Source organism: Chanodichthys erythropterus, chromosome 3 (assembly GCF_024489055.1).
Source record: "Chanodichthys erythropterus isolate Z2021 chromosome 3, ASM2448905v1, whole genome shotgun sequence".
In the NCBI taxonomy this organism is placed as follows: domain Eukaryota; kingdom Metazoa; phylum Chordata; class Actinopteri; order Cypriniformes; family Xenocyprididae; genus Chanodichthys; species Chanodichthys erythropterus.
In genome coordinates, this window is record NC_090223.1 from 53379321 (window position 1) to 53402368 (window position 23048).

General features: G+C 38.0%; 2 protein-coding genes across 10 annotated transcripts in view; one reads left to right on the forward strand and one right to left on the reverse strand.

The window, feature by feature from the left end:
* Window positions 1-13553, reverse strand: part of LOC137017976 (transmembrane channel-like protein 6) — a 32439-nt gene extending 18886 nt beyond the window's left edge. For 4 of the 9 annotated variants that reach the window (XR_010894665.1, XR_010894666.1, XR_010894664.1 and 1 more), the window contains exons 1-8: window positions 8599-8773; window positions 4045-4159; window positions 3822-3959; window positions 2194-2325; window positions 1775-1883; window positions 1572-1659; window positions 397-627; window positions 90-223 (exon numbers count right to left, since the gene is read on the reverse strand). Coding sequence is in view for 3 of the 9 variants with exons in the window: in XM_067382786.1 (XP_067238887.1) it covers window positions 90-223; window positions 397-627; window positions 1572-1659; window positions 1775-1883; window positions 2194-2325; window positions 3822-3959; window positions 4045-4144 (932 nt within the window). In the remaining 6 variants the exon portion in view is untranslated. Of the gene's footprint in view, window positions 1-89; window positions 224-396; window positions 628-1571; window positions 1660-1774; window positions 1884-2193; window positions 2326-3821; window positions 3960-4044; window positions 4160-8598; window positions 8778-9404; window positions 9506-13529 lie in introns of those variants that run through there. The other 5 variants (XM_067382788.1, XM_067382787.1, XR_010894667.1 and 2 more) reach the window with 4 other exon arrangements.
* A 746-nt stretch (window positions 13554-14299) lies between these two features.
* syngr2a (synaptogyrin 2a) lies at window positions 14300-19823 on the forward strand. Its single transcript, XM_067382789.1, has 4 exons — window positions 14300-14521; window positions 15679-15916; window positions 17654-17787; window positions 19402-19823. Exons 1-4 carry the CDS (start codon window positions 14423-14425, stop codon window positions 19594-19596), a joined length of 666 nt encoding a protein of 221 aa, XP_067238890.1. The 5' UTR covers window positions 14300-14422; the 3' UTR covers window positions 19597-19823.
* The last annotated feature ends 3225 nt before the right edge of the window (window positions 19824-23048 follow it).

The following is a 23048-nucleotide window of genomic DNA, read 5'->3' on the forward strand; positions in this document are numbered from 1 at the left end:
TGAAAGGAAAAAGAAAATCTGATTCAATCATGGGGCAAGCTAAAGATGTGAAAATGAATTGAAACAATGTGTACGGAAATTTGACAAACCTGTAAACAAGCATTACACATGTAACAAACATGCCAGTTCCAATCGAAAAGATATATGCTAGGGGTATATTGTAATTCCCACTTGTGTGGTTGGTATAGTGGCCATAAAACATCACAGAGTCTGTGAGAATTCCCTGTTGAGGAGTAAAAAACAATAGCATTCAGTGAAGAGTAAAAGTAATATAAAGCAGGGCATTCACTTAAATTCATAGGGAAAGAAAAGATTTCCCTTCCCCTGTCCAGTTAATCAGTTATAGAGGATTCAAAAAAACAGCAAGCACTTGCTTTTTAACATATACATCCTTACTGTGCCAGTAACCATCCAGAGGTCAGTGTCGTTATCTTTTGAAGGTGGAGGTGGATTTGAGATTTGTGGTAGGAGCAGGAAAATGCCGTTGATAAGGAAGAGGAGGATGTTGTAGTGCAACATTCTTCTGAGGAAGGTGAAATAGGACAGGACCCCGGTGCCAAAGCGAGCACCGATGTTTTTAAGCACTTTCTGCCAGAGTTGGAATCTTAACCAGCCACCACACAAAACCTATGCATCAAAAAAGTGTGCACACAGTTTAGGAATTAAGAATTGTTATTTTCAATAATAACCTCCAGAAATCTAAATTCAAAATATTTAAAAATGTCATTTTCAATGGTAAATTGGTATCCCTTTACATAGTTTTGCCATGTTATTAAAATCTATTGATTTTGTATTAAATAATTGTTTTTTGTTTATTGTTTACTTAATGACATAATATTTAGATGTGTACAACATTCTGAGAGCTTCCACATTTTCCCCCATTTCAAAACTGGGCATTGTTATGTTAACGCAGGGAAGGGAGAGCTGAGGATCTAGTTGTTGCAGTTTATTCAACAAACACATAAACCAAGATAATCTAAATGTTCAATTCAAACCGGATTCAGAAACGAGGCAGTTTTACAAAACACATGTAAAGAAAATAACTGACAACAGACCTCTGAAACATGGGTTTAGGTACTGAATAACAATAGGCTTGACAAGGCACAAGTATGAATAACAAATTTCTATAGTAACGAACAAGGGTAACTATAGAAACAGGAACTAAATACAGGAAGTCAACAAAACAGTCAAGAGCTGTCATTATTTTTGTTTTGATTTTGTGCACAAAAAGTATTCTCGTCACTTTATAAGATTAAGGTTGAACCACTCTAGTCACGTTGACTATTTTAATGATGATTTTACTACTTTTCTGGACATTGAATGTGGTAATTTCATTGCTTTCAATGAAGGATAAAAAACCTCTCTGATTTCATCAAAATATCTTAATTTGTGTTCCGAAGATGAACGAAAGTCTTACAGTGTGGAACGAAATGAGGGTGAGTAATTAATGACAGAATTTTCATCTTTGGGTGAACTAACCCTTTAAAACACCATTATTTGTTAACTCTGTTCTTTTACTGATACTTTCACTTTACTTTTACTGATAAGTTACTGTGCAAAAAGACAATCACCTTCAGGAAACAAGCTTTAAACTGATGGCAGCAGAGGGCTCTGTTTACAGAAATAGGCTCTTCAGCCTTTAAACAGAAGACCAAAGATCTAAAAGGACACATTTAGATAAGATTACTCGAACACTTTTACAAAGAAATTAACCATTTTAACATGAAGAACAAATGAATCACTTTTATAAATGTCAGTACAATTAATTCTGTACCTGATCTCATGCTTCTCAGAGAAACTAAGAGGCATTTCACGCAACAGACGTACACATTCACCAGCAGACAAATCTTGTAGTTTATTCAGCAGCTCCTCCTTTTGGGTCCCTAGGACCAGGACACAGAAAAAAAGTCATTTTCCTGAGCTCCACTTTAATGTGAATAAGGTTTTCACCTAATAAACAATTGCACCATTTCATCTTTCTTATTGATATGCCTTTAAATATTTTATGTAAATAAGTGTGAAATTAATTGGGGAACTTTAGAATGACACATCTTTGCAGTTTAGTTTCAATAAACGTTTTCACAGGGGAGGATGTGTTTCGCATTACATCAAATGATTTTTATGTGATTCCTCATGATATGGGCCCTGTTTGATTGAAATGATTGGCATTTTGAGTGTTTTACTGCTGCAAACCATCAACAGTGCAGTTCTGGGCCTCTCTAAAGACTTCCTGGTTTGCAGTGCAGGGAGTGTTAGGGGGTCGTCGTCTTCGCGTTTTGGTGGATCGACTTTGGTACTGGGAGACCGCAGCTGTCTGATTCCATCCTGGGAAAAGGCATGGGTCAGGCACAGGAAAAAAATTTTCATAAATGTGAGTGTACACTTAACAGTGGAAAAAGAGTTAATAAACACATTGCTATAAAGTGGAGAAGACTAAGTTACAAGTAATTTCAAGTTGATTAATGTATAAATGGCATTGCATTTGATAAGAACATTAACTTTCTTTAAAGTAAATGCTAGGTTTTATGTGATTCTCTATTAGGACACTTGAGTGAACTTAGGCAGAACTGATCCAAAACACCAGCTGATTAAAAGAAATGGCAAAAGTCAGTTCAGAGGAAATTTTCAGAAATATTCCCTGTGCACTTAATTGTATTGAATATGAAATAGTGCTTGCAGATAATATAATATAAATTAAATAAAAGAGTACTTAGGTGTAGCTACTTTAATACTTTTGAAAACACTTTTAAAAAGTGCACTTTGTAATAGTGCAAAATTAAAGGTTTTACTTTAAAGTAGGCTACATTTTAAATCATTATGCTTTAATACTCTTTTATCATGCTTTAAAGAAGTATAAATATTTTGGTGTGTTAACATGTAAAGTATGTAAGGAATAATTGACAATGGGCTGTTATATTATTTAAAAAAAATAATGTACATGTAGTAATGCGGCCATGACGTGAAGTGGAGTAAGTTTATCTGCTTTAAGAACAGTAATGTTATTACCTCGCTAGTGAAAAATGTCATGTAGCTTTAAAGTTGCTTAACTATTTTACTGATAAAATCAGAGCAGCTCTGACAACACATTTCTGTGAGAGTGTGTATGTATTGTATGTGTGTGCATTTGAGTGGGAGAAAGAGAGTATGTGCTTTCATAATAAAACGTAATATTGTGACAAAAAAACATAGACATAATTTGTTGTTTCTATCCTATTGTTTACTATATTTATTTGCTTGGTCAGTGTTGTCTTGGGTTTTGGTTCTTTTGCTGTTGTAGGCTGTAAGCTCCTTTGAAATAACTAAAACTTGGTGAAGTGATATGAAACTGTAATGAGGTCAAGACCTGCCTGGAACTACTTTAGCCATGCAATTCCCTGAAAATAACTGCACAACTTAGAACGTTCATCAACCGGATAAAGCTTGGAAGAGCCAGCATATTTTTTTAATATAACTCAGATTGTGTGTGACTTGAAAGAAGATAGTCAGATACACCTAGGATGGCTTGATGGTGAGTAAATTATGGTATAGTTTTCATTTTTGGGTGAACATAAGTGGGTCAAAAAAAAAAAACAGACTTAGTTGCAACAAATAGCATTTAACCCGTATAATGCAGAAAAGAACACATACAAATTTACAAAAAGTATTTTTTTTTAAATTGTAGAAGTTGTAAAGTCAGTAAATTTTAGCCTAATGCAATAACATTAACTAGCATTTTCAGGTAGGTGAAAATCCTCTCCGGGTTAAAATGACCCGAACACAAGATGAGGGTTAATTGTAAGGTACACAAATCCACGGGAAACAGTATCGAAACATTCTCTCACTGATAGAGCGACTAGGCATGGAGGACAGGACCCTCTGCGTTGAAGAGGACCAGCTATTCCTCTGCAGAGAATTTCTGTGTCTGGGCTCATGGGAATGCTGTGCCTCCAGGTCTTCATGATCCTCATGTGTCACATCAACTACAAGACAAACAAGTAAGTTATTACTTTCTTCTGGTCTTTTATTTGAGATTTACACCAGGCTGTCTGTATGCCATGTACCCACATCTAACTGCTCTGCATGATCTCCCAACAGCTACCAGCTCAAACAGGTCATCATCTCCATCTCCATCGGGAATCGTCTCCATGATCCGGGAGGCAGCCATCCTGACTGTCTAGAGCTGTGTGCATCAGAAGAATAGTTGTGATGGGTCATAATCAGGATTGAACTTCCTTATTAAGGTGCAATATTTGCCTGGGATTAATTTCCCAGAGCATGTCTTACTTAAATAAAACACATGAACCATAAAAAAGTGTGTAATTAAAATGTCAAAATCCACATCAATTACACAAGATGTAACATAATAAAACACTCTATAATTTAAATAATTGTCCATTCCTTATGTTAAACTATACCCTTAAAAAAAGAACTGCACTTCATTGTATTGAATGCACACTTACAGTGTACTTAAAACTTAAGTGTTTTTTTAAACTGCCACTGAAGTGTACAAGTGTACTGTAATGCCACGCCAGCAGAGGGAGCCCTCTCCTGAGTACTGACTGTATGCCGCTCCCTCTGCTTCACTGGTTACTTGCTGTTTGGTGGACATTTAAGCATGGCCATGCTCAGCCTGTTTGCCTTACTGAGCGGTTTCCCATTGCCATTGTCTTGCTTTATTGTGTATGATCATTGCCTGTTTCTCCTTTTTCTGCCTCATTGCCAATGTTCTGTTGCCTGGATTGGACTGCCTTACTGTGTATGTACCTGTGCCTGTTTTCCATTTATGATCATTTTCCTGCTGTTTTGGATTTGTTTGCTGTGGATATCATTAAACACTGCATATGGATTCTAATGCCACCTCAGCGCCCTTACATAATACTTTGCCCCCGAAGAATCTAGCAGATGTTACAAATCTACAGGCCCCGTTCGCTTATCAGAGCGACATTCTCAAAGAGTACCGTGATCAACTGGCTAAAGCACAAGTGGCTAATGACTACCTCACCCAGTATTTGTGATCGCTACCACTGCCTATGCCCAGAAAGGTAAGCTTTGCATTACCTGACAAGTTTAATGGTTCTGCTGAGAAATGTAAAGGTTTCATACGCCAAGTAGAAATCTTTTTTATGCATCAAGGAAGTGACTTCTGATTCTGAAGAGAAGTGTGCATTCCTCATGTCATTTCTAACGGGCAAAGCAATCGAGTGGGCCGCTGCAGTTTGGGAAACTGATCGCTTGTTCCAAACATCCTATCCATATTTCGTAAAAAAAACTTAGAGATGTGTTTGCATACCCAGCAGGGGGCAAGGATGTTTCCAGTTGTTTAATGCAGCTAACTCAAGGCCGCAGATCCGCCGTTGAATATGCTATTGAGTTTAGAACGCTTGCCAAGTCTTGTCTTACCATCAGCATAGAGAGTCCAGAATGTAAGCCAGTCACCATACCATCATGGTATCAAGAACTTCAGGAAGTCTTCAGCAAAACCAAAGCCACTCAACTGCCACCTCATCGTCCATGGGATTTTGCCATTGTCTCCTACCAAATGCCATACCACCAAAAAGTAAAGTATATCCTCTATCACATCCAGAAAGTCAAGCTATGGAAGAATACATCGAGGAAGCTCTCAGTTTCGGCTTCATTCGTCCATCCACTTCCCCAGCAGCAGCAGGCTTCTTTTTCGTGGAGAAGGATGGAGGACTTCGTCCATGCATTGATTATCAAGGTTTGAACAATGTCACAGTTAAGATTTGCTATCCTCTACCACTAGTTCCTGCAGCACTTGAACAGCTCAGAGAAGCTAAAATATACACCAAACTAGATCTTAGGATTGCTTATCACCTTCTTTGATCCTAATAAGGTTATGAGTGGAAGACTGCATTTTTGACCACTAGGGGGCACTATGAATACCAGGTCATGCTGTATGGGCTAGCCAATGCACCTGTGGTCTTCCAGTCCTTAACAAGATTTTCAGAGACATCTTGAACAAGTATGTGGTGGCTTACATAGACGATATCTTGATTTATTCCAAGTCTGAGGAGGAACACAAGAGTCATGTCAGAACTGTACTCACCAGACTGTTAGAGAATCAACTCTGTCAAGGCAGAAAAATGTGAGTTCCATGTCCCACGAACATCTTTCCTAGGGTACAATGTCAGCCATCAAGGTGTAGAAATGGACAACTCCAAGATCACGGCAGTCACCGAATGGCCCCAACCCACTACAGTCAAGGAGCTTCAGTGCTTTCTGGGGTTTGCCAATTTCTACCGACGCTTTATACGCAACTACAGCATCACAGCAGCACCACTAACATCCCTACTGAAAGGTAAACCTTCAAAGTTGAAATGGACAGATCACGCTACACAAGCATTCACCAACCTCAAGCACAACTTTACGACTGCACCAATCCTAAAACATCCCGATCCCACTTTACCAGTCGTGCTGGAAGTGGACGCATCCGATTGTGGAATAGGTGCAGTGCTCTCACAACGACACGGACAACCAGGCAAGCTTTTCCCTTGTTCTTACTTTTCTAGAAAACTCACGGACGCTGAGCGAAACTACGATGTTGGCAACAAAGAGCTTCTAGCTATGAAGGCAGCCATCGAAGAATGCAGACATTGGTTGGAGGGTTCCACTCACCCCTTCCAGGTAATCACAGATCACAAAAACCTTGAATACATAAAAAGTGCAAAAAGATTAAATCCTCGCCAGGCTTGTTGGTCCTTGTTCTTTACCAGATTCCAGTTCACTGTGACCTACCATCCTGGTAGTAAGAACAGCAAAGCTGATGCTCTCTCCAGGAGACATGATCACCCACAGACAGAAAACCAACCTGAATCCATTTTGCCACCATCCATCATCATTGCACCAGTCACTTGGGATTTGATGGATGAAATCCAAAGAGAACAGAGCAATGAACCCACACCACAAGGCTGTCCTGCTAACAAACATTATGTTCCTTCCAGGCTTCGACTCCGAGTCATGCAATGGGTCCACACATCACTTTTCTCAGGGCATCCAGGTATCTCATGAACACTACACCTCACGCAAAATTCCTTCTGGTGGCCATCTATGGTTAAGGATATAACAAATTACGTCAAGTCATGTTCAGTCATGTTCAGTGTGTGCACAGTCTAAAACCCCCAAAGAACTTGTCATCCACTGGTCTTACACTGTTCCAGTGCCTGCTAGGATACCAACCGCCTATGTTTCCATGGTCTGGAGAACCATCCCTTGTACCTGCAGTCGATGATTGGATTCGCCGTAGCGAGAGGGTGTGGGACAGCGCTCATGTACATCTACAAAGGGCTGTCAGGAATCAGGAGATTCAAGCCAATCGACGTTGCCCACATCCTCCCTACCAACCTGAACAAAGAGTCTGGCTCTCCACACGGGACCTCAAGCTACGGCTACCCAGCAGGAAGCTCAGCCCAAGGTACATAGGCCCATTCAAGATCTTTGTTAGAGCTTCCTGTTAACACTCATCTCTCCCTCCTTCCATGTTTCCCTCCTGAAACCGGTCCGCCCAGATGCTGACCCCAGCGTCAAGAACCGGGAGCCACCTCCACCGCTGGACATTGATGGAACCCTGACATATGCGTTAAAGGTGTTACTTTTAGTACTGACTGTATGCTGCTCCCTCTACTTCACTGGCTACTTCATCTTTGGTGGACATTTAAGCATGGCCATGCTCTTTGTACATCGCGAAGTATTGCCAGCCTGTCTGCCTTACTGAGCGTTTTCCCATTGCCATTGTCTTGCTTTATTGTGTATGATCATGGCCTGTTTCTCCTGTTTTCTGCCTTTTGGATTGCCCACTGTTCTGTTGCCTGGATTGGACTGCCTTACTATGTATGTACCTCTGCCTGTTTTCTGTTTGATTATTTGCCTGCTGTTTTGGATTTGTTTGCTGTGGATATCATTAACACTGCATATGGATTCTAATGTCGCCTCAGCGCCCTTACATGTACACTTTCATGACTGTTTCTTAAAACACTTAAGCACACTTTTAAATAGTGCACTTTGTAATCATGTCAAATTAAAAGTTTTACTTTAAAATACTTTTTTTTTTTTTTAATCATTGTTTTAATAATCTTGTCATGCTTTAAAGAAGTGCACTTATTTTTTTTGTGCTGACTAACATAATAAAGCACATCTAAAGTACTTGATTACGTACTATGTACTAAATTGCAACTTCTTCATTACAAATGACATTAAAGTATATTTTAGTTTCCCATAAATACCTGTCAGAACATTCAGCAGTTGACCTTTAACCATATTTCAAAGGTAACACAAGTATTATATCACATATAAAGATGTATACTATTTAAGTGGGCCAAAAAGCACTATGAAGTTCAAATAATTACTTTTAATATACATTTAAACTACACTACATTTTCATTTAATTGCAATTAACATGTAAATAGTTGTCTGAAAACATTCCATTAGGTTCACACTTAAGTATATTCTTTTAAAGTATAGTATTTTCGTAATACATGTCCTCTTTTTGATCTAGAGCTAATTTTAGTTTTAGTCCATCAAAATTCTTTAGCTGCTCATTCAACAATACAGAAAAGGCAAATGTCTGACAGCTGTCCTGAGTAAAGTAATTATGATACTCACCTTAACTGCTGCTGTATGGAGTTTGAACTTCTGTCTAAAGAAAATATGTTGTACAAAGTTTGCAAATGTAAAAAAAAAAAAAAAAAAGTTGCTCAGTATAACAATGCGCATTAAGGGAGTGAAGAAACGCTTCACAGCACAGTTGACAGACTGCATACAAGTGACAACCCACAAACACCATGCAAAGGAGGAAGAAACAAGAGTGGGCTTTTTTTTTCTTCTTTTTCTTTTTTTTTTTTAAACTTTCTCACAAGCAATTAATAATAATCTCACAACAGATCATCAAACACTTTATAAACGTGTAAAAAAAATCACTAAGTATCCTTTTAACTACAGAAAATAAATGTTTCATCTATATAACGTTATCATTCACATAACTGCCTTTCATAATGCAATTTGCATTTTCTCATTCAGTTTTAATACATTTGTCTCTCATTTAATTCAGCTTATCTTAATGGTCAATCAGTGATTCTATATAGATTCTGTAGATATAGATTCAACTGGTTTGAATTTCTGAAACAGATAATATTTGCAGTTTAGTCAGAGAAGCGTCAGAGGAAGTTACAATATAGTGTGATACTGTAAACCGTTGTAGAGACTGCCAACTTACTGTAACTCACCCTTCATTTGTAAAGATCAACCTCAGTATAGATTCAGCCATATGGTACACTGAGAACATTTACTGTATCAAAAGCAAACTCTGATCTAGCACAAACCTTAGGGTTGTATCTTATCTTCATTGCATGAACTTAATTGCCTGAGTTGAGTAAGTGTATTTTCTAATGTGCAACTGTAGCCTGTATTACCTTAACATCTGCAACAAGGCTGATTTAAAGGCCTGGGTATACTTCACTTTCCACGACCGGACGCGTCTTGCGCGCAGTTGTGTCCGCGCATCTTTCAAAATATAGTCATGCCCTGTCCCAAATACCCTCACTTGCAGTCTTTGCACTTGACTACTTGTCTACTTACATGACCTATTTCCTATATTTGGCTCAAGTGTTCAAGTGGGCGTGAAGACCACAAGTGTGTGTAGACTCTTTTTAGTACCCGACACACTTATTTACAATTACAATTATTTTTCAATACTTTGCATTTTAAAATACACTAAATGTCTGTTCAGTGGTCGCTATGTAAGACACAATTTTAAAATTGTGATAAAAAGCAGCTGCAAATTATGTACAAAATACACATAGCCTACTCTTTGCATCAATAAAATGTGCAACACTTTATATTTTACCACCAAATTACAATAATATAGTAATATGTAGTTAATTTAACTTACAGTCGAATGTTTTCCTTGACATCTCACATTCAGGGCTAGACTGGGTAAACCCAGCCTGATCTGCCGGCGATTTGATTTCGCCCGGCAACTCAGTCTGGAAACCCGTACATTCATTTCTGCTGCATCTGTAACACTTTTGCGGGAACCAATCACAGACTGGCTTATCCACCTTGCTCACTATTGGCGGGTACAGAGCTCTTTCTATGTCTCTTGGCGGGTATTTCAATCCAATTCCCTTTTAACCTCTCAAAGATGCTTTCTTTAGTTTAGCAAACAAATCGCTTGACTGGGTGTAAATACCACTCACTTTCATGTTTTTTTGCACAACCTGCAAAAATCGCTCGATGCCATTGCTGCTTCTGCAAACCGCTGATCAATGCTACAAACCAATACAAACTAAGCCTGTCTGGAGCTTTCGCATCGCTCTGCAAAAGTACGTCACCCGGATCGTTGATCTGATTGGTTGAAGGACTATCCAATTGCGTGAATAATGCTTCTTGATCACGCCTCTTGTGCAGTAGGAAATACATAGCAAACTCCCCAGACCAATGTTCAATTTTAAATTGAGCTTGGTCTGGTGATAGCCAGACAAATTCAGGGCATGTGAATACAGAACATAATACCGCTCTGAAGCAGTATTTGAGATAGTGTGGGTTTAGTGTGCATTAAAGGTACAATATGTAATATTTTTGCTGTAAAATATCGGCCCGACTCAAAAAAGAGTCGCGAGAGTCAGAATTCGGCTCAAAATCGGATGAAAATCGCACAGTGTATGCCTGCCTTAAGTTATTTGTAAATCGTGAGAAAATTGCGATTTTAACCAAAGCTCTTGGACGCCTGTCGCCTGTCAATTGCGTCATACCCACGTTATCCTCAGTTTCCGGTTTTATTTTGTAGAAACCATGGAAACACCAAAGAAGCTTTAGTATATTACACGTTTTAATAGACAAGGTAACAGCTGTTGTGATGTATTTATAGACAGAAAATGAATTGTTATATAGCTCAACACGTTTAATCTTATTGTTTAAATCAATTTTCTTGATTTTTTGTGAGTACCATGCTTTACCATGCCTCAGAGAAAAACACTAATTTGTCAAATAGCTAACATAGCATAATCAGATGCAGGTTTAATTTTATTAACAGTAATACAAAATTTTCTCCATCATACAATGTTTTAAAATTAATTGCATGCCATTTATCAGCACAAGCCATCCAGTATTTAATATGATATTCTAAAATCAATCTATCTTACTGCAGTGTGTCTCAAACAAGTGTCTCACAGCAGTCACCGAGTGAACGCACAGAGTAACGTTATAATATTTTCAACACACTCAAATATATCTAATAATAAACAGAGCTGTTACCTCATACTCATGACTGGAAAAGCGGAAGCGGAAATGACGCCGGCGACTGTGGCATAATAAAAGTTGCTCGTGAGGCGTGTTGCGCAATCGCTCCAGTGGCCTCATTCAGCTCCAACAACACTCGGTCCTGCTCTGCTTCATACTACAGTAATGTTAATAATCTAATCCACGAACATGAGTTCTTCCCGACTTCAATCCCTATTCTTTTGCACCGTCCATTGAGGTGAAGACCACATGTGCCAAGATTGCGCACTCAAACTTGGCATTATCAAGCTACGCCTTTGTTTTAAATAGGCCTCGAGCGACCTCTAGCGGCCAAAATTATTACATATTGTACTTTTAAGTGCACTGCATTTTTAAGACATGGGACAGTCTTGCGTACGTTACTTACTTTCTGTCGCGTACACATGATCTCAAGTGGCCAAGACCACAAGTGTGGTTATTTGGAGAGGGCATCAACCGCGGATCCTCGCGAATGACCAAGTTCGACACATGCGCAGTACAATTTTTTTTTTCTATACCAGACATTGTGTCATCAACAGGACATGGTGTGCGGACATGTCCTGTTGATGACAAAAATTAGGCCGAAGTATACTTTGGGCTTAAAACATGTATTTTGCTGTCAGGGGTTGCTTTGTAGACATATCCAGAATAAATATGTGTGACATTAATAACATTGCGAGCAGCGGCCAGTTGCATAAACATAGCCGCTAAGTTAATACTGTAAATTAAGAACTACCCTGTGTCTCAATCAGCTCCCTAGTTCAGTAGTCAGGGCACAGGGAGTTGGCCATTTGAAGGGCTGTCTCAATCGCAGAATCCTTCCAGGGCACTGAACGTTCGCTCCCTGAAAAGTCCCACAATGCACCGTGAAATGCTCCCTTAACGGAAGTTCTGAAGCGCGAAACTTGAATCACGTGAGCCAACTCACTACACATAACGATACGCGATAGATGTTTTTAAAAATACAAACCGTTATTTTATTATATTTCAGCATAAACATAAATCGCTAGACAGGTAATGAACATAATCTAGCTAACATTTATAATTTATTCACGGCTGAAATGTTGCACGTATATGTAACAAGCAAATAATTAATCATAATGTACTTTAAATAACATTACAAGTAATGTCAGAAAATATCAGCTCTGTTGTTGTTCATAAATACCAGTAGTGATGTTGTACAATGAGGACGTTGTCACGTCGCCGGAAATAGAGTCATAAGTGTCCCAATGTGTAGTGAACCAGCATCTTTTACTGTCCTTACCAGTGCCCGAATTTGTGTACACGATATACTGATTCACGAGCTCGGGAGCTAGGGAACTGATTGAGACACACCCCTAGTATGACCAACTAGCAATTGATTAGGGCTAATCAGCCTTCCTTTTTGGATTAGACAGTCTAAGCAGCTTATACAACCAGCCACAAGACTACAAACCATCAACGTTAACACATAAGAACTGAGGAGGACTGAAGGCTTAAATACACAGAAGAAGGTAATCAACAGAATAAAGAACAGGTGAACTAACTAGAAACTGTCTATGACAACGAATGAATAACAAGGGCTGCGTTCCACTCCAAATATTTATGCCCTTCACTAACTAACTTCCCTCCGTCTTGTGGACACGGATGTGCATGAGGACCATGTTTTACCATGCAAACGCAGAGTACCACTATAACAACTTTCAACACACAAATATATCTAATATGATAAAACAGCGCAGCTTTACCCCATAAACAATTGACCGGAAGAAGCAGAAGCGGTCATCTGCGGCATAATAAAAGCTCCACTGCTCTCGAGCCGTATGTCACGCTCGTCTCTCATTAGCGCAGTGGCCTCGTTCTGCTCCAACGGCTTTCAGCCACACCCTGCTTCATACTACAGTAATGTTAATAAATCTTTAATAAATTAGCTCATCCATGATTATGATTTCTGCCCGAGTCCTGTCAGATACCAGCTGTAGACGTGAAGACAACCTCACATGATGTGTCATCAAGCTACGCCTTTGTTTTGAATAAGTGCCCTCTAGCAGCGAAAAAATTACATATTGTGCCTTAAAATGGAATGCACTAGCCCTTAAACACTTGGAATTTACTATAGAGCTGATTTATTATTTAAACCTCTTTTTTATGATTTTTTTTTATGCAATATTTGGAGAAAATAAAATTACACATAAAGCTGGCCTTGATCTGAGTAAACTCACTCCCTCAGACAATATCAAAGGGCAATGACGGTTTGTCCATATAAATTTCCCTCGTTCATTTGACAAAGTGAAACTCACTTCAAAATGGTGTCAGGGATTCCCCCAAGGGAAAGTGCCAGCATCGACTGGGTGTTCTTCAAAATTTCTTCTTTTCTGTTCCACTGGAGAAAAAAATGAAATAAAATGAAATGAAAAAGAAACAGGTTTGTAAGATATGAGGGTAAGAAAATGATGATTTATTCATTTTGGGGTAAACTATCATTTCAAGTGAAAAGGAAAGATGAATAGCGCCACCTAGAGGGCTATCTTGGCACTTATTCATTCAGTAGCCTACAGTGTTTTGAAAGATCGATTAAAAAGACAACAAACAAACAAATAAAAATCTTTTGGTGTTTACAGTTAACATAGTATGATGTGAATGCGCCACAACAGATTGAGGCCACGTGGTCAACCTTCAAAAAATACTTCTTCAGTTAGATCACAGAGTGTTGAAGCATCAGGCCTACACCCTAAACCAGAAGCAGAACACTGGAAAACTCTTACACTCATAAATATTTAAGCATGTTCATTTCATGCCATATGTCAAATAGCTGCTGACTACTGAACTGAACCCCACAGGATGATTTAATACAGATAGATAGATAGATAGATAGATAGATAGATAGATAGATAGATAGATAGATAGATAGATAGATAGATAGATAGATAGATAGATAGATAGATAGATAGATAGATAGATAGATAGATAGATAGATAGATAGACAACACGTCTCTAAACTAGGGGCGGGTTTCATATTATAATAACTGACTGCCTGTTGGGAAAGTTCGTATTGGCGTGACGTGTACTTCCTTGAAGGGCGGTGCACTACTTTCAGGAAACAAGTGTGAAAGTAAATAGCATATTATCAAAGCTGGACAATTTGTCGAATCTGTCACCAATAAAGACAGGCTAGAGTCGCACAAAAGCGGTCATGGAGTCGAGTGCTTACGGTGCATCGCTGGCCGGTGGAGCCTTTGATTTGGGGAGCTTTATAAAACAACCTCAGACTATCGTCCGGCTGTTCAGTTGGGTGAGACCAAAGTCATCGTTAGCTAATCGAGCTAGTGCTCATAGTATATGAAAGTTTATGGTATTTCTTCTGCCCTGAAAACTGTGGTGTAGTTGAGCAAAGTTTATCGCAAAACAAAATGCTGCTGTCATAAGTTGCAAAACACAGACCATATGGCAGTAGTTTATGAGTTTGTTGTGGTTTGCATCATGTGACTTGTCAACATGGGTAAAATCGGGATGTCATGCCAACATTAGCGCTGCCGTCTGTTTTTATGAAGCTAGTTTCTTTCTTTCTTTCTTTCTTTCTTTCTTTCTTTCTTTCTTTCTTTCTTTCTTTCTTTCTTTCTTTCTTTCTTTCTTTCTTTCGGTGTATTTAAGAGTAAGGGGTTTCTCTTAGTTACTGCAATCGCATACTGTATAGATTTTACGACAATTCTATGACAATTGTGGATTTAACATCAAATTTCAATGTTAAAATGTATGTTTTTTCTATGTAATCTTCTCTCTTTACACACTTCAGTCAGTTCAAGAGAAATGCGATTTTATTTATTTGAAAGTTAAAAGAAACGTTTCATGTCTATTCTTGTTTTTTAATTATTTTTCTAGAGTAACTAACCCAACACTGATCAAAACTACTGTACATTACATGTTATAGTGACCCCGAATAGTATTGACATTTTAGCCACACTTTAAAGTGCATGAATTTAAAATGATTTTAAAGTTGCCATGAAATCAAAATGGACAGTTCTTATTTTTTATGCCTATTTCAGTGTTTATTACAGTAAATTATTTATCTGTACACGTTTTTTTTTTCTCCATGTAAATGTCCCCATAAGCTTTAATCCTAATAACTTCCCCTCCCTTCTCTGATGATGTGTTTACTGGCAGAGTGTCACTCACATGACATCACACCAAAAGCAAACCACAACCATCTCTAACTCTATAGTGATTTTACTGTTTGTTTGGTTATTATTATTATTTTTTAATAACCAAAGTAAACATCTTGTGAAAACGTTACACCTCCCGTTTAACATGACAGTCGTTGTTCTCTGTGAACTTCTGTTTTAATATACGCAGTGCTCTCAATAGCAGTTTTTTTGGTGTGCATGATTTGATGTGTTCTTGAAGAGATTCTGTCATTGCCTCTAATTTTGCCTCTTCTTCTTTCCATCACAGCTCTTCTCCATAGTGGTGTTTGCTACCATCCTTTCTGAAGGCTACATCAATGAGCCGAATGTGCCGGAAGCTAAATGCATGTTCAATCAGACTGAAAGTGCTTGCAACTATGGAGTTGGTGTTGGGATTTTAGCTTTCCTGGCCTGTGTTGTCTTTATTGTGCTGGATGCCTTATTCCACCAGATCAGCAATGCCAGAGAGAGGAAATACATTGTCTTGGGTGATCTTGTTTTCTCTGGTACGAAGTATTACAGGTTTTTTTATGATCTGTGTTTTAAGTGCCACATATTTGCTTCGATCTTAAACCAAGAGAGTTAAAACCAAGCCCAGTTCACACTGCCAGCGACTTGCAGAAATAAAGCAACCTGAATTCATTCATTTTTATTGCGAGAGCCGGCGTCCACGACTGTTGCCAACTAGATGTGGACGACACATCAAAGTTGTGTTAGGTTTAACTTTATACAGGTGCGTGCAACTTGATAAAGACCACAAGACTCAAGTAATCCCATGTATACCCATATATCTGTGTCGGGTACAGATAGATGGTTTAGCGGCACACTTTTGTCCTCCAGATTAATAACAGCATAACAACTATTTTATTGTCAACACCGAATGATGAGGAACAAAATCTTAGCAGTTGTGACGTTTGTGACAAGGTACTAGTGCAACCACAATTAGGAAGACCTACTAGCAACCAACCAGTACTGCAACTGGCGACAAGCTGAGGCAAAGTTGCTGGCAGTGTGACGGGCAATATCAAATGTCAACAAACTTCTCAACTGGATGATTTGGAACGCTTTACAAACTCCACATTACTCAAATCAAACATGCCTAATGGGAAACATTTAGTATTTAAATGTTTAAGTATTTAGTGAAATACTGCTATATTTATAATTATGTAATTTGACATATTAGATTTTTTTCCACTGATTTCATCGGAATGCATTCTGGGACTGCCTTGTCAGTGAAGGATACTTGGTTTGAATTCGCTGTCTTTCTTCATGTCTTGAGCACACAAATGATGACTTAATGTTCACTATGGTTTGAAACAGTCATATTTTCTGTTCCTCATGTACACTTGTTCTTAAAGGGATAGTTACCCAAAAATATAAATTCAGTCATAAGTTACTTACCCTCCTGTGGTACCAAACACATAAGAATCTAAACACAAGTTAAGATATTTTTAAAGAAACCTGAGAGGTTTCTGTCCCTCCATTGAAAGTCCGCACAACTAAAACCAACCGAAATTTTGAAGATCCACAAAGATCCATAAAGGTGTCATAAAACTAATCCATATGAATCAAGTGGTTTAATCCAAGTCTAATGAAGAGATATGACCACTTTATATGATGAACCGGTTTAATTTAGGGGTTTGTTTGTTTGTTAGGTGTCATGTCGTTCCAAACCTATCGAGACTTTGTCTTCAAAACACAAATTAAGATATTTTTAATGAAACCTGAGAGGTTTCTGTCCCTCCATTTAAAGTCCAAACCAACCAAAATGTTGAAGGTCATAAAGTCTTCGAAAAATGAATCCATATGAACCGAGTGGTTTATTTCAAGTTTTGTGAAAATATTTGATAATTTGGGGTTTTATTTGACTTTATCACTTGACCTTTTAGGATCAACGCATGTACATTGAGCACATCAAATATGGTAAACATGGAAGATCAAACGTGTCCATCTTGTGCATCACACACAATTGTTTATCATATTTGATGTGCTCTTGGATTAACTCACTTGATTCATATGAATTAGTTTACGATGTCTTGATTAACTCTTTGATGCGTCAAAGTTTTGGTTGTGTGAACTTTCAATGGATGGACAAAAACTACTCCGTTTTTTTTTTAAATATGTTCATTTGTATTTCAAAGAAGTCTGACATCTTTGGGAAGACATGAAGGTGAGTAATTGATGGCAGAGTTTTCATATTTTAGTGAACAGACCTATTAAGCTTCTCTCTGGTTTCTCATCAGGTGTGTGGACGTTCCTGTGGTTTGTGTGTTTCTGCCTCCTAGCCAACAAGTGGTCTAATACTAAAGGCAATGGCGTCCCAGCTGATGCAGCTCGAGCTGTGGTGGCCTTTTCCTTCTTCTCCATTTCCACCTGGGTGAGCACATTTATTAAGCCTAGAACTTTATTAAAGGGCACCTATCATGCCCCTTTGTACAAGATGTAATGTAAGTCTCCGATGTCCTCAGAATGTGTCAGTGAAGTTTTAGTGTACATATCTTTAAATGCAAATTAGCTGCTGCTCCCCGTCCCCTATCCAGAAAAGGGTGGAGCCTGTTCAGTTTGTGCCTCGGATACTCTGCTAAAGCTAACAAAACATCTGTTTGGTTTTTATTATCATCTGTATCACGGTTATACTCACGTGACATTGCAGTTCTTCATCATCATGAAAGTTTATTATCTGGATGCGTCTTAAAGCCATGTCACTCTAAACGTCTGATATATGGTTATCTGAAGCACGCACACAGAAAGCTGGCTGTCAGACGGTGCGCCCTGTGAGTATTAGGGTGCATTCACACTTGTCATGTTTGGTTCGATTAAAATGAACCCTGGTGCGATTTCTCTGTTAGTGCGGTTCATTTGAACACATGTGAACGCTGCCATCCGAACCCTGGTGCGCACCAAACAAGCGGACCGAGACCGCTGAAAAGATGGGTCTCGGTCCGCTTCCAAACGAACTCTGGTGCGGTTTGAATGATATATGAACGCAACACAGACCAAAGACATGTAAACAAACCAAAAACCGGACGACGAGACCCTAAAAATGACAGAATCCTCACGCATGTCGTTTTTTCTCACGAGTTTGCGAGTTTGCCCATCACAGGCATCAGACGTGCGTCTCCACGCAGCAGATCGTTTGTGTGTGACGGATGGATTCCCGCCGCTGTTTTGACTACTTTACACATTTTATAAGCTCTTCACGAGTTCCCAGCTGGCCAAAATACCATCACATGCAGGCTACACACCATTACGCACACACAACGAGCGCATTTACCTCAGCAAACTGCATTGTTTTGGATGTCTCAAAATAGGCAATACGTTATAAACTCCGACCAGTCATGTTGTGAATGTATCCCTATGCCTTAAAGTTCGGTATATTTTGGTTCGGTGATAAAATTGCCAATTTGAACGCTAATCGGACCAGGACTAAATGTTTTTTTTTTCTTCTTTGGTCCGGACCAAATGAACCAAGTGAACCGAACTACAAGTGTGAACGCACCCTTAAACTAAGTTCTCTTAGTCTTATTGCGCTTAAACCGTCAAATACACACAAGGTTATGTCAAAAACGCACAAAGATCAGATAAACACAGTCGGTTATGTCTGTGAACGTAAACAGCAAGTAAAGAAATCGCATGTATATATTAGATCTGTGTATTAAAGGGATAATACTTTACCTACTCTTATATATGCTGTTAATATGAATCAAACAACAACAAAAAAGAAAAGAAAATCACTCACTACTCTTGACTGAATAACTTAATTAGCTTTAAATGCCGTTAAATGCTCTGGTGAGGAAATAAACATGACGGACTATGTACAACTCACTCAGGGCGGGGTCTGTGCTAATAGGGCAGAGTCCACCAGCAGTCATGTGTCATATTGTATAGAAACTGCAAACGGCTTATTCTGAAACACTGCTTATGATTTATGGGGATTTATTGCCTGATGGCCTCCTTGTACATTTGATAAACTTTATCCTTTTTTCTCAAGGCATTGCTTACCGTGTTCGCATTTCGACGATACCGCCAAGGGCTGGTCGATGTTGGCCTAGGCTACAACGATCCAGTCAGCGACCACACTTCCCCATACCCCTCCGCCTATTCTGGCCCTCCAGAGGGTTACCAGCAGTCCCCGTTCACCCCCAGTTCTTCAGGAGAGGGCGGGTATCAGCCTCCAGCATACTGAAGGCATTTTAAAAACGTCTGAAAGGCTCACCTGTGTGGACTGATTCATACGCTCCCCTTCATATTTCTTTTTCCATATAAGAGTTTAAATTGTGACCTGGGATTGACACTTGGTGTGCTTCTACAAGTGTGTATTTTCATGTTTGAAAAAGTTATTTATTTTTTATTTTGTTTGGATGCAAATACTAAACTCTAAGTGCAAACAATAGAGTTTTTCTCCCACAAAATTAGATTCTGACAAACACCAGCTGCCATTTTTACATTGATGAAACAGATAGTTGCTCTATTCCATGTCCTAAATACACAATCACATAAAGTGAGAAAATCTTTACCATAACTACAGAATTAATATGCATTGGTTTCTTTAAAGGTAAGTTTGTTTCCATACCATATCGTCTTTAGAGAAGAAATCTAAACAACAGAAAGTGAACAGACTCTATGTGCCAAATACATTACCACAATGAAGTAATTCCTTAAAAACACAGCATTGCCATATATCACATTTGTTGAAAAATATGCACTTAATCTACTGCCAAACGGCTTTATTAACTGAGAATGTTGAGGCTGAAATAGATATCTGATGAATAGTTAGATTGATGTTGTGAGGCAGGAAACTACTGTAAACATGTGCTTTAATTTTATTTGTGACAGACAATAGGCTTTGTGTGGATAAGCCTTACTTTTGTAAACTTTAAGCACCTGAGTTTTGAAGTGTTAAACAATCATAAAGTGTAATATTGTTGATGACTTCTAGCAGTTTACCTTTAAAATGTGTTCCTTATGATAGGCCAAATTCACTGCAAGATTTCTACCTCTTCCTATTGAAATTGTGCCTTATTTTGAAAATAATATCTAGGAATTGAAATTCAGTGACTGTTTTAGACCACTTTTCTTTATTTTCTTCATTCTCCTAAAATTAACAAAGGAAAAACTAGAATAACAAATAATCAATCGAAGTTGGCCACTAAATGTAACTTTTTTTGAATATAGTTGTGTTTTGCTTAAGGTAGAGACATTTCCTTTATTTCCACAGTTCTGTTATCGCACATAATTGTTTTGTCTTTCTGTTGATTTACTTGGCAACTGATATTGCAACAGAAGTTAATGCAACATTCTCTTTCTCTTTTTTTTTTTGTAAGGAAATGCTGCGTAATAAACAGTTGATTCTTTCCATGTTAACAAATATCAAAGACTTGAGTTGTCTGAAATGACGCACTAAACAGTATGCACTTATACACTATTCACTGTGTACTTATGCACTATGTACTAGGGGTGTAATGATACCCTCATGTCACGATTTGATACATACATGATACTGAACTCACAATACAATATTATTGATACTCCAAGACCTGGGAAAAGGATAACAAAAAATGTACTGTTGATTAAAATGCTAAATTTGGTATTACATTTGGGGTGGACTTGGTGCAGGATAAAAATGAATCTGATGCTGAAACATTTATTTTAGATGAATATGTTTGCACTCTGTCACTTACTAGATATTTTTTTAAATAATGTACGCCACATTTACTGGTAACATAACAAATTTGGCACTATCAGGACCCACAAATATCCCCCCTCTACATTATTAAACATCATATTCAAAATGATATATAATAGTTTAATGTAGTACTGACACTACAACTCTGTAAACTTGGGTTTTTTCTCACTCAGTAATTTTCATTTTGGGCGAACTATACACAATACATATTGTCACTATCCACATTGTTGCATTTTTGTATTGCGATATATTGTGACATGATATATTGTTACACCCCTACTATGTACTCAACCGTGTAGTGTATGAATTGTGTAAGCTTGTTTTGTCATTCATCGGAGTCTGATAGCCTCCGCTACATAATTAAAGCTGTGACGGTTGAGTGCATGAAGTGTCCGGCATTCCACACTTTGTTTTTTCGGTTAATTAAGTGCATCATCCTTGTATTTAAAGTAGACCTTTTTCTGTTTGGAATGTTCAATGTGAACTCACTACTTGCACTATTTAGGTTATACTACAAAATGGCATAAAATGAGTATGGCATAACTTAGGCTATGTGAATTGGGAAACACCTTTGTTGTCTTTCATTTGAAATGTAATGATAAGGGGGGTTAATTCACCAAAACTGAAAATTCTGCCATCATTTACAAACTGTGAATGACTTTATTCTGTAAAACACTAAAACACCTTTTTTTCAGTGGGGAAAGAAAGTCATACAAGTTTTAAATAGCATGAAGACAGAAATATGTATTTTTGTACTATTACTGTGAATCAGTGACTGACCAACAAAAAGCAAGATTCAAAGTTTAAGATTCAGTGCACTGAATAGTCTATCCAATTTTGAATGCACAGCCTGGTGTGCAACCTAGATTCTTTACAGTACATCCACATTTCCTAAAAAAAAAAAAAAAAAAATTGTGGTTGCAGTGTTGGGGGTAACACATTAGAAATAACTTGAGTTATGTAATCAGATTACTTTTTTCAAGTAGCTAGTATAGTAACACATTACTTTTTCAGTTTATAACAAAATATATGTTACTTTTTCAAAAAAAGTTACTTTTTCACATTTATTGACTGACAGCTGTCCTGTCCCCATGTTGAGAAAAATAAAGGTCAGAGGTGGTGCGTGGGCTGTGTGAACATGATGGGTGTATTGCTGTTACTAATATGAACATGCATTTACTCATCTCATTTACACGAAAACATTCAGTATTCCACAAAATGAATAAAAACAGTGAAATTCAATCTCAGAATGTTACACAAACCTGCCATGAATAACTATATTACACAATATTTAATCCCACTTTATTAATCAATGTCTTTTTTGCTGACCTTCAATGACCTATCATACCAATAAGCAAAAATCCAGAATGGCAGCACAGCTGCGCCCTCTATGCATTTGCATTTCCTTCAGCCTGAGGCATATTCATTTTACTTTTGGTGTGAAAGGGCCTTAACATTTTTTGTTGTTATTAAAAAACAAACAAGCAAGCCCAGCCCAGGTGAGAAAAAGTAACACAAAAGTAATGTAATGCATTACTTTTCATAAAAAGTAACTAAGTAACACAGTTACTTTTAAAAGTAACTTTCCCCAACACGGCCCATAGGCCTATGTAAACATTTGTAATGCAGCTGGGCTAGCCTACTTTTGAGTTTGTATCATTACATAGGTCACTTTTAAACTGGTGCTGATATCTGGAAGAATAATTGCCATTATATGGTATGTTATTTTGAGTTAACTATGGCCTATAGTGCTGAGTTAATAGCTGTTCTAATAATAGCTGACTGAGTCTGCAAGATATTGTGTAGCCTACTGTTATTACTGTTAAAAATGTTTAACTTGTGCATTAACAATTTCTCTGTTAAGCCTAAAGCTTCACATCAAAGTCTAAATATAGAATTATTTAATGCTAATATTTATATATCAGATTGGACTCACTCTCAAATGATTCTAT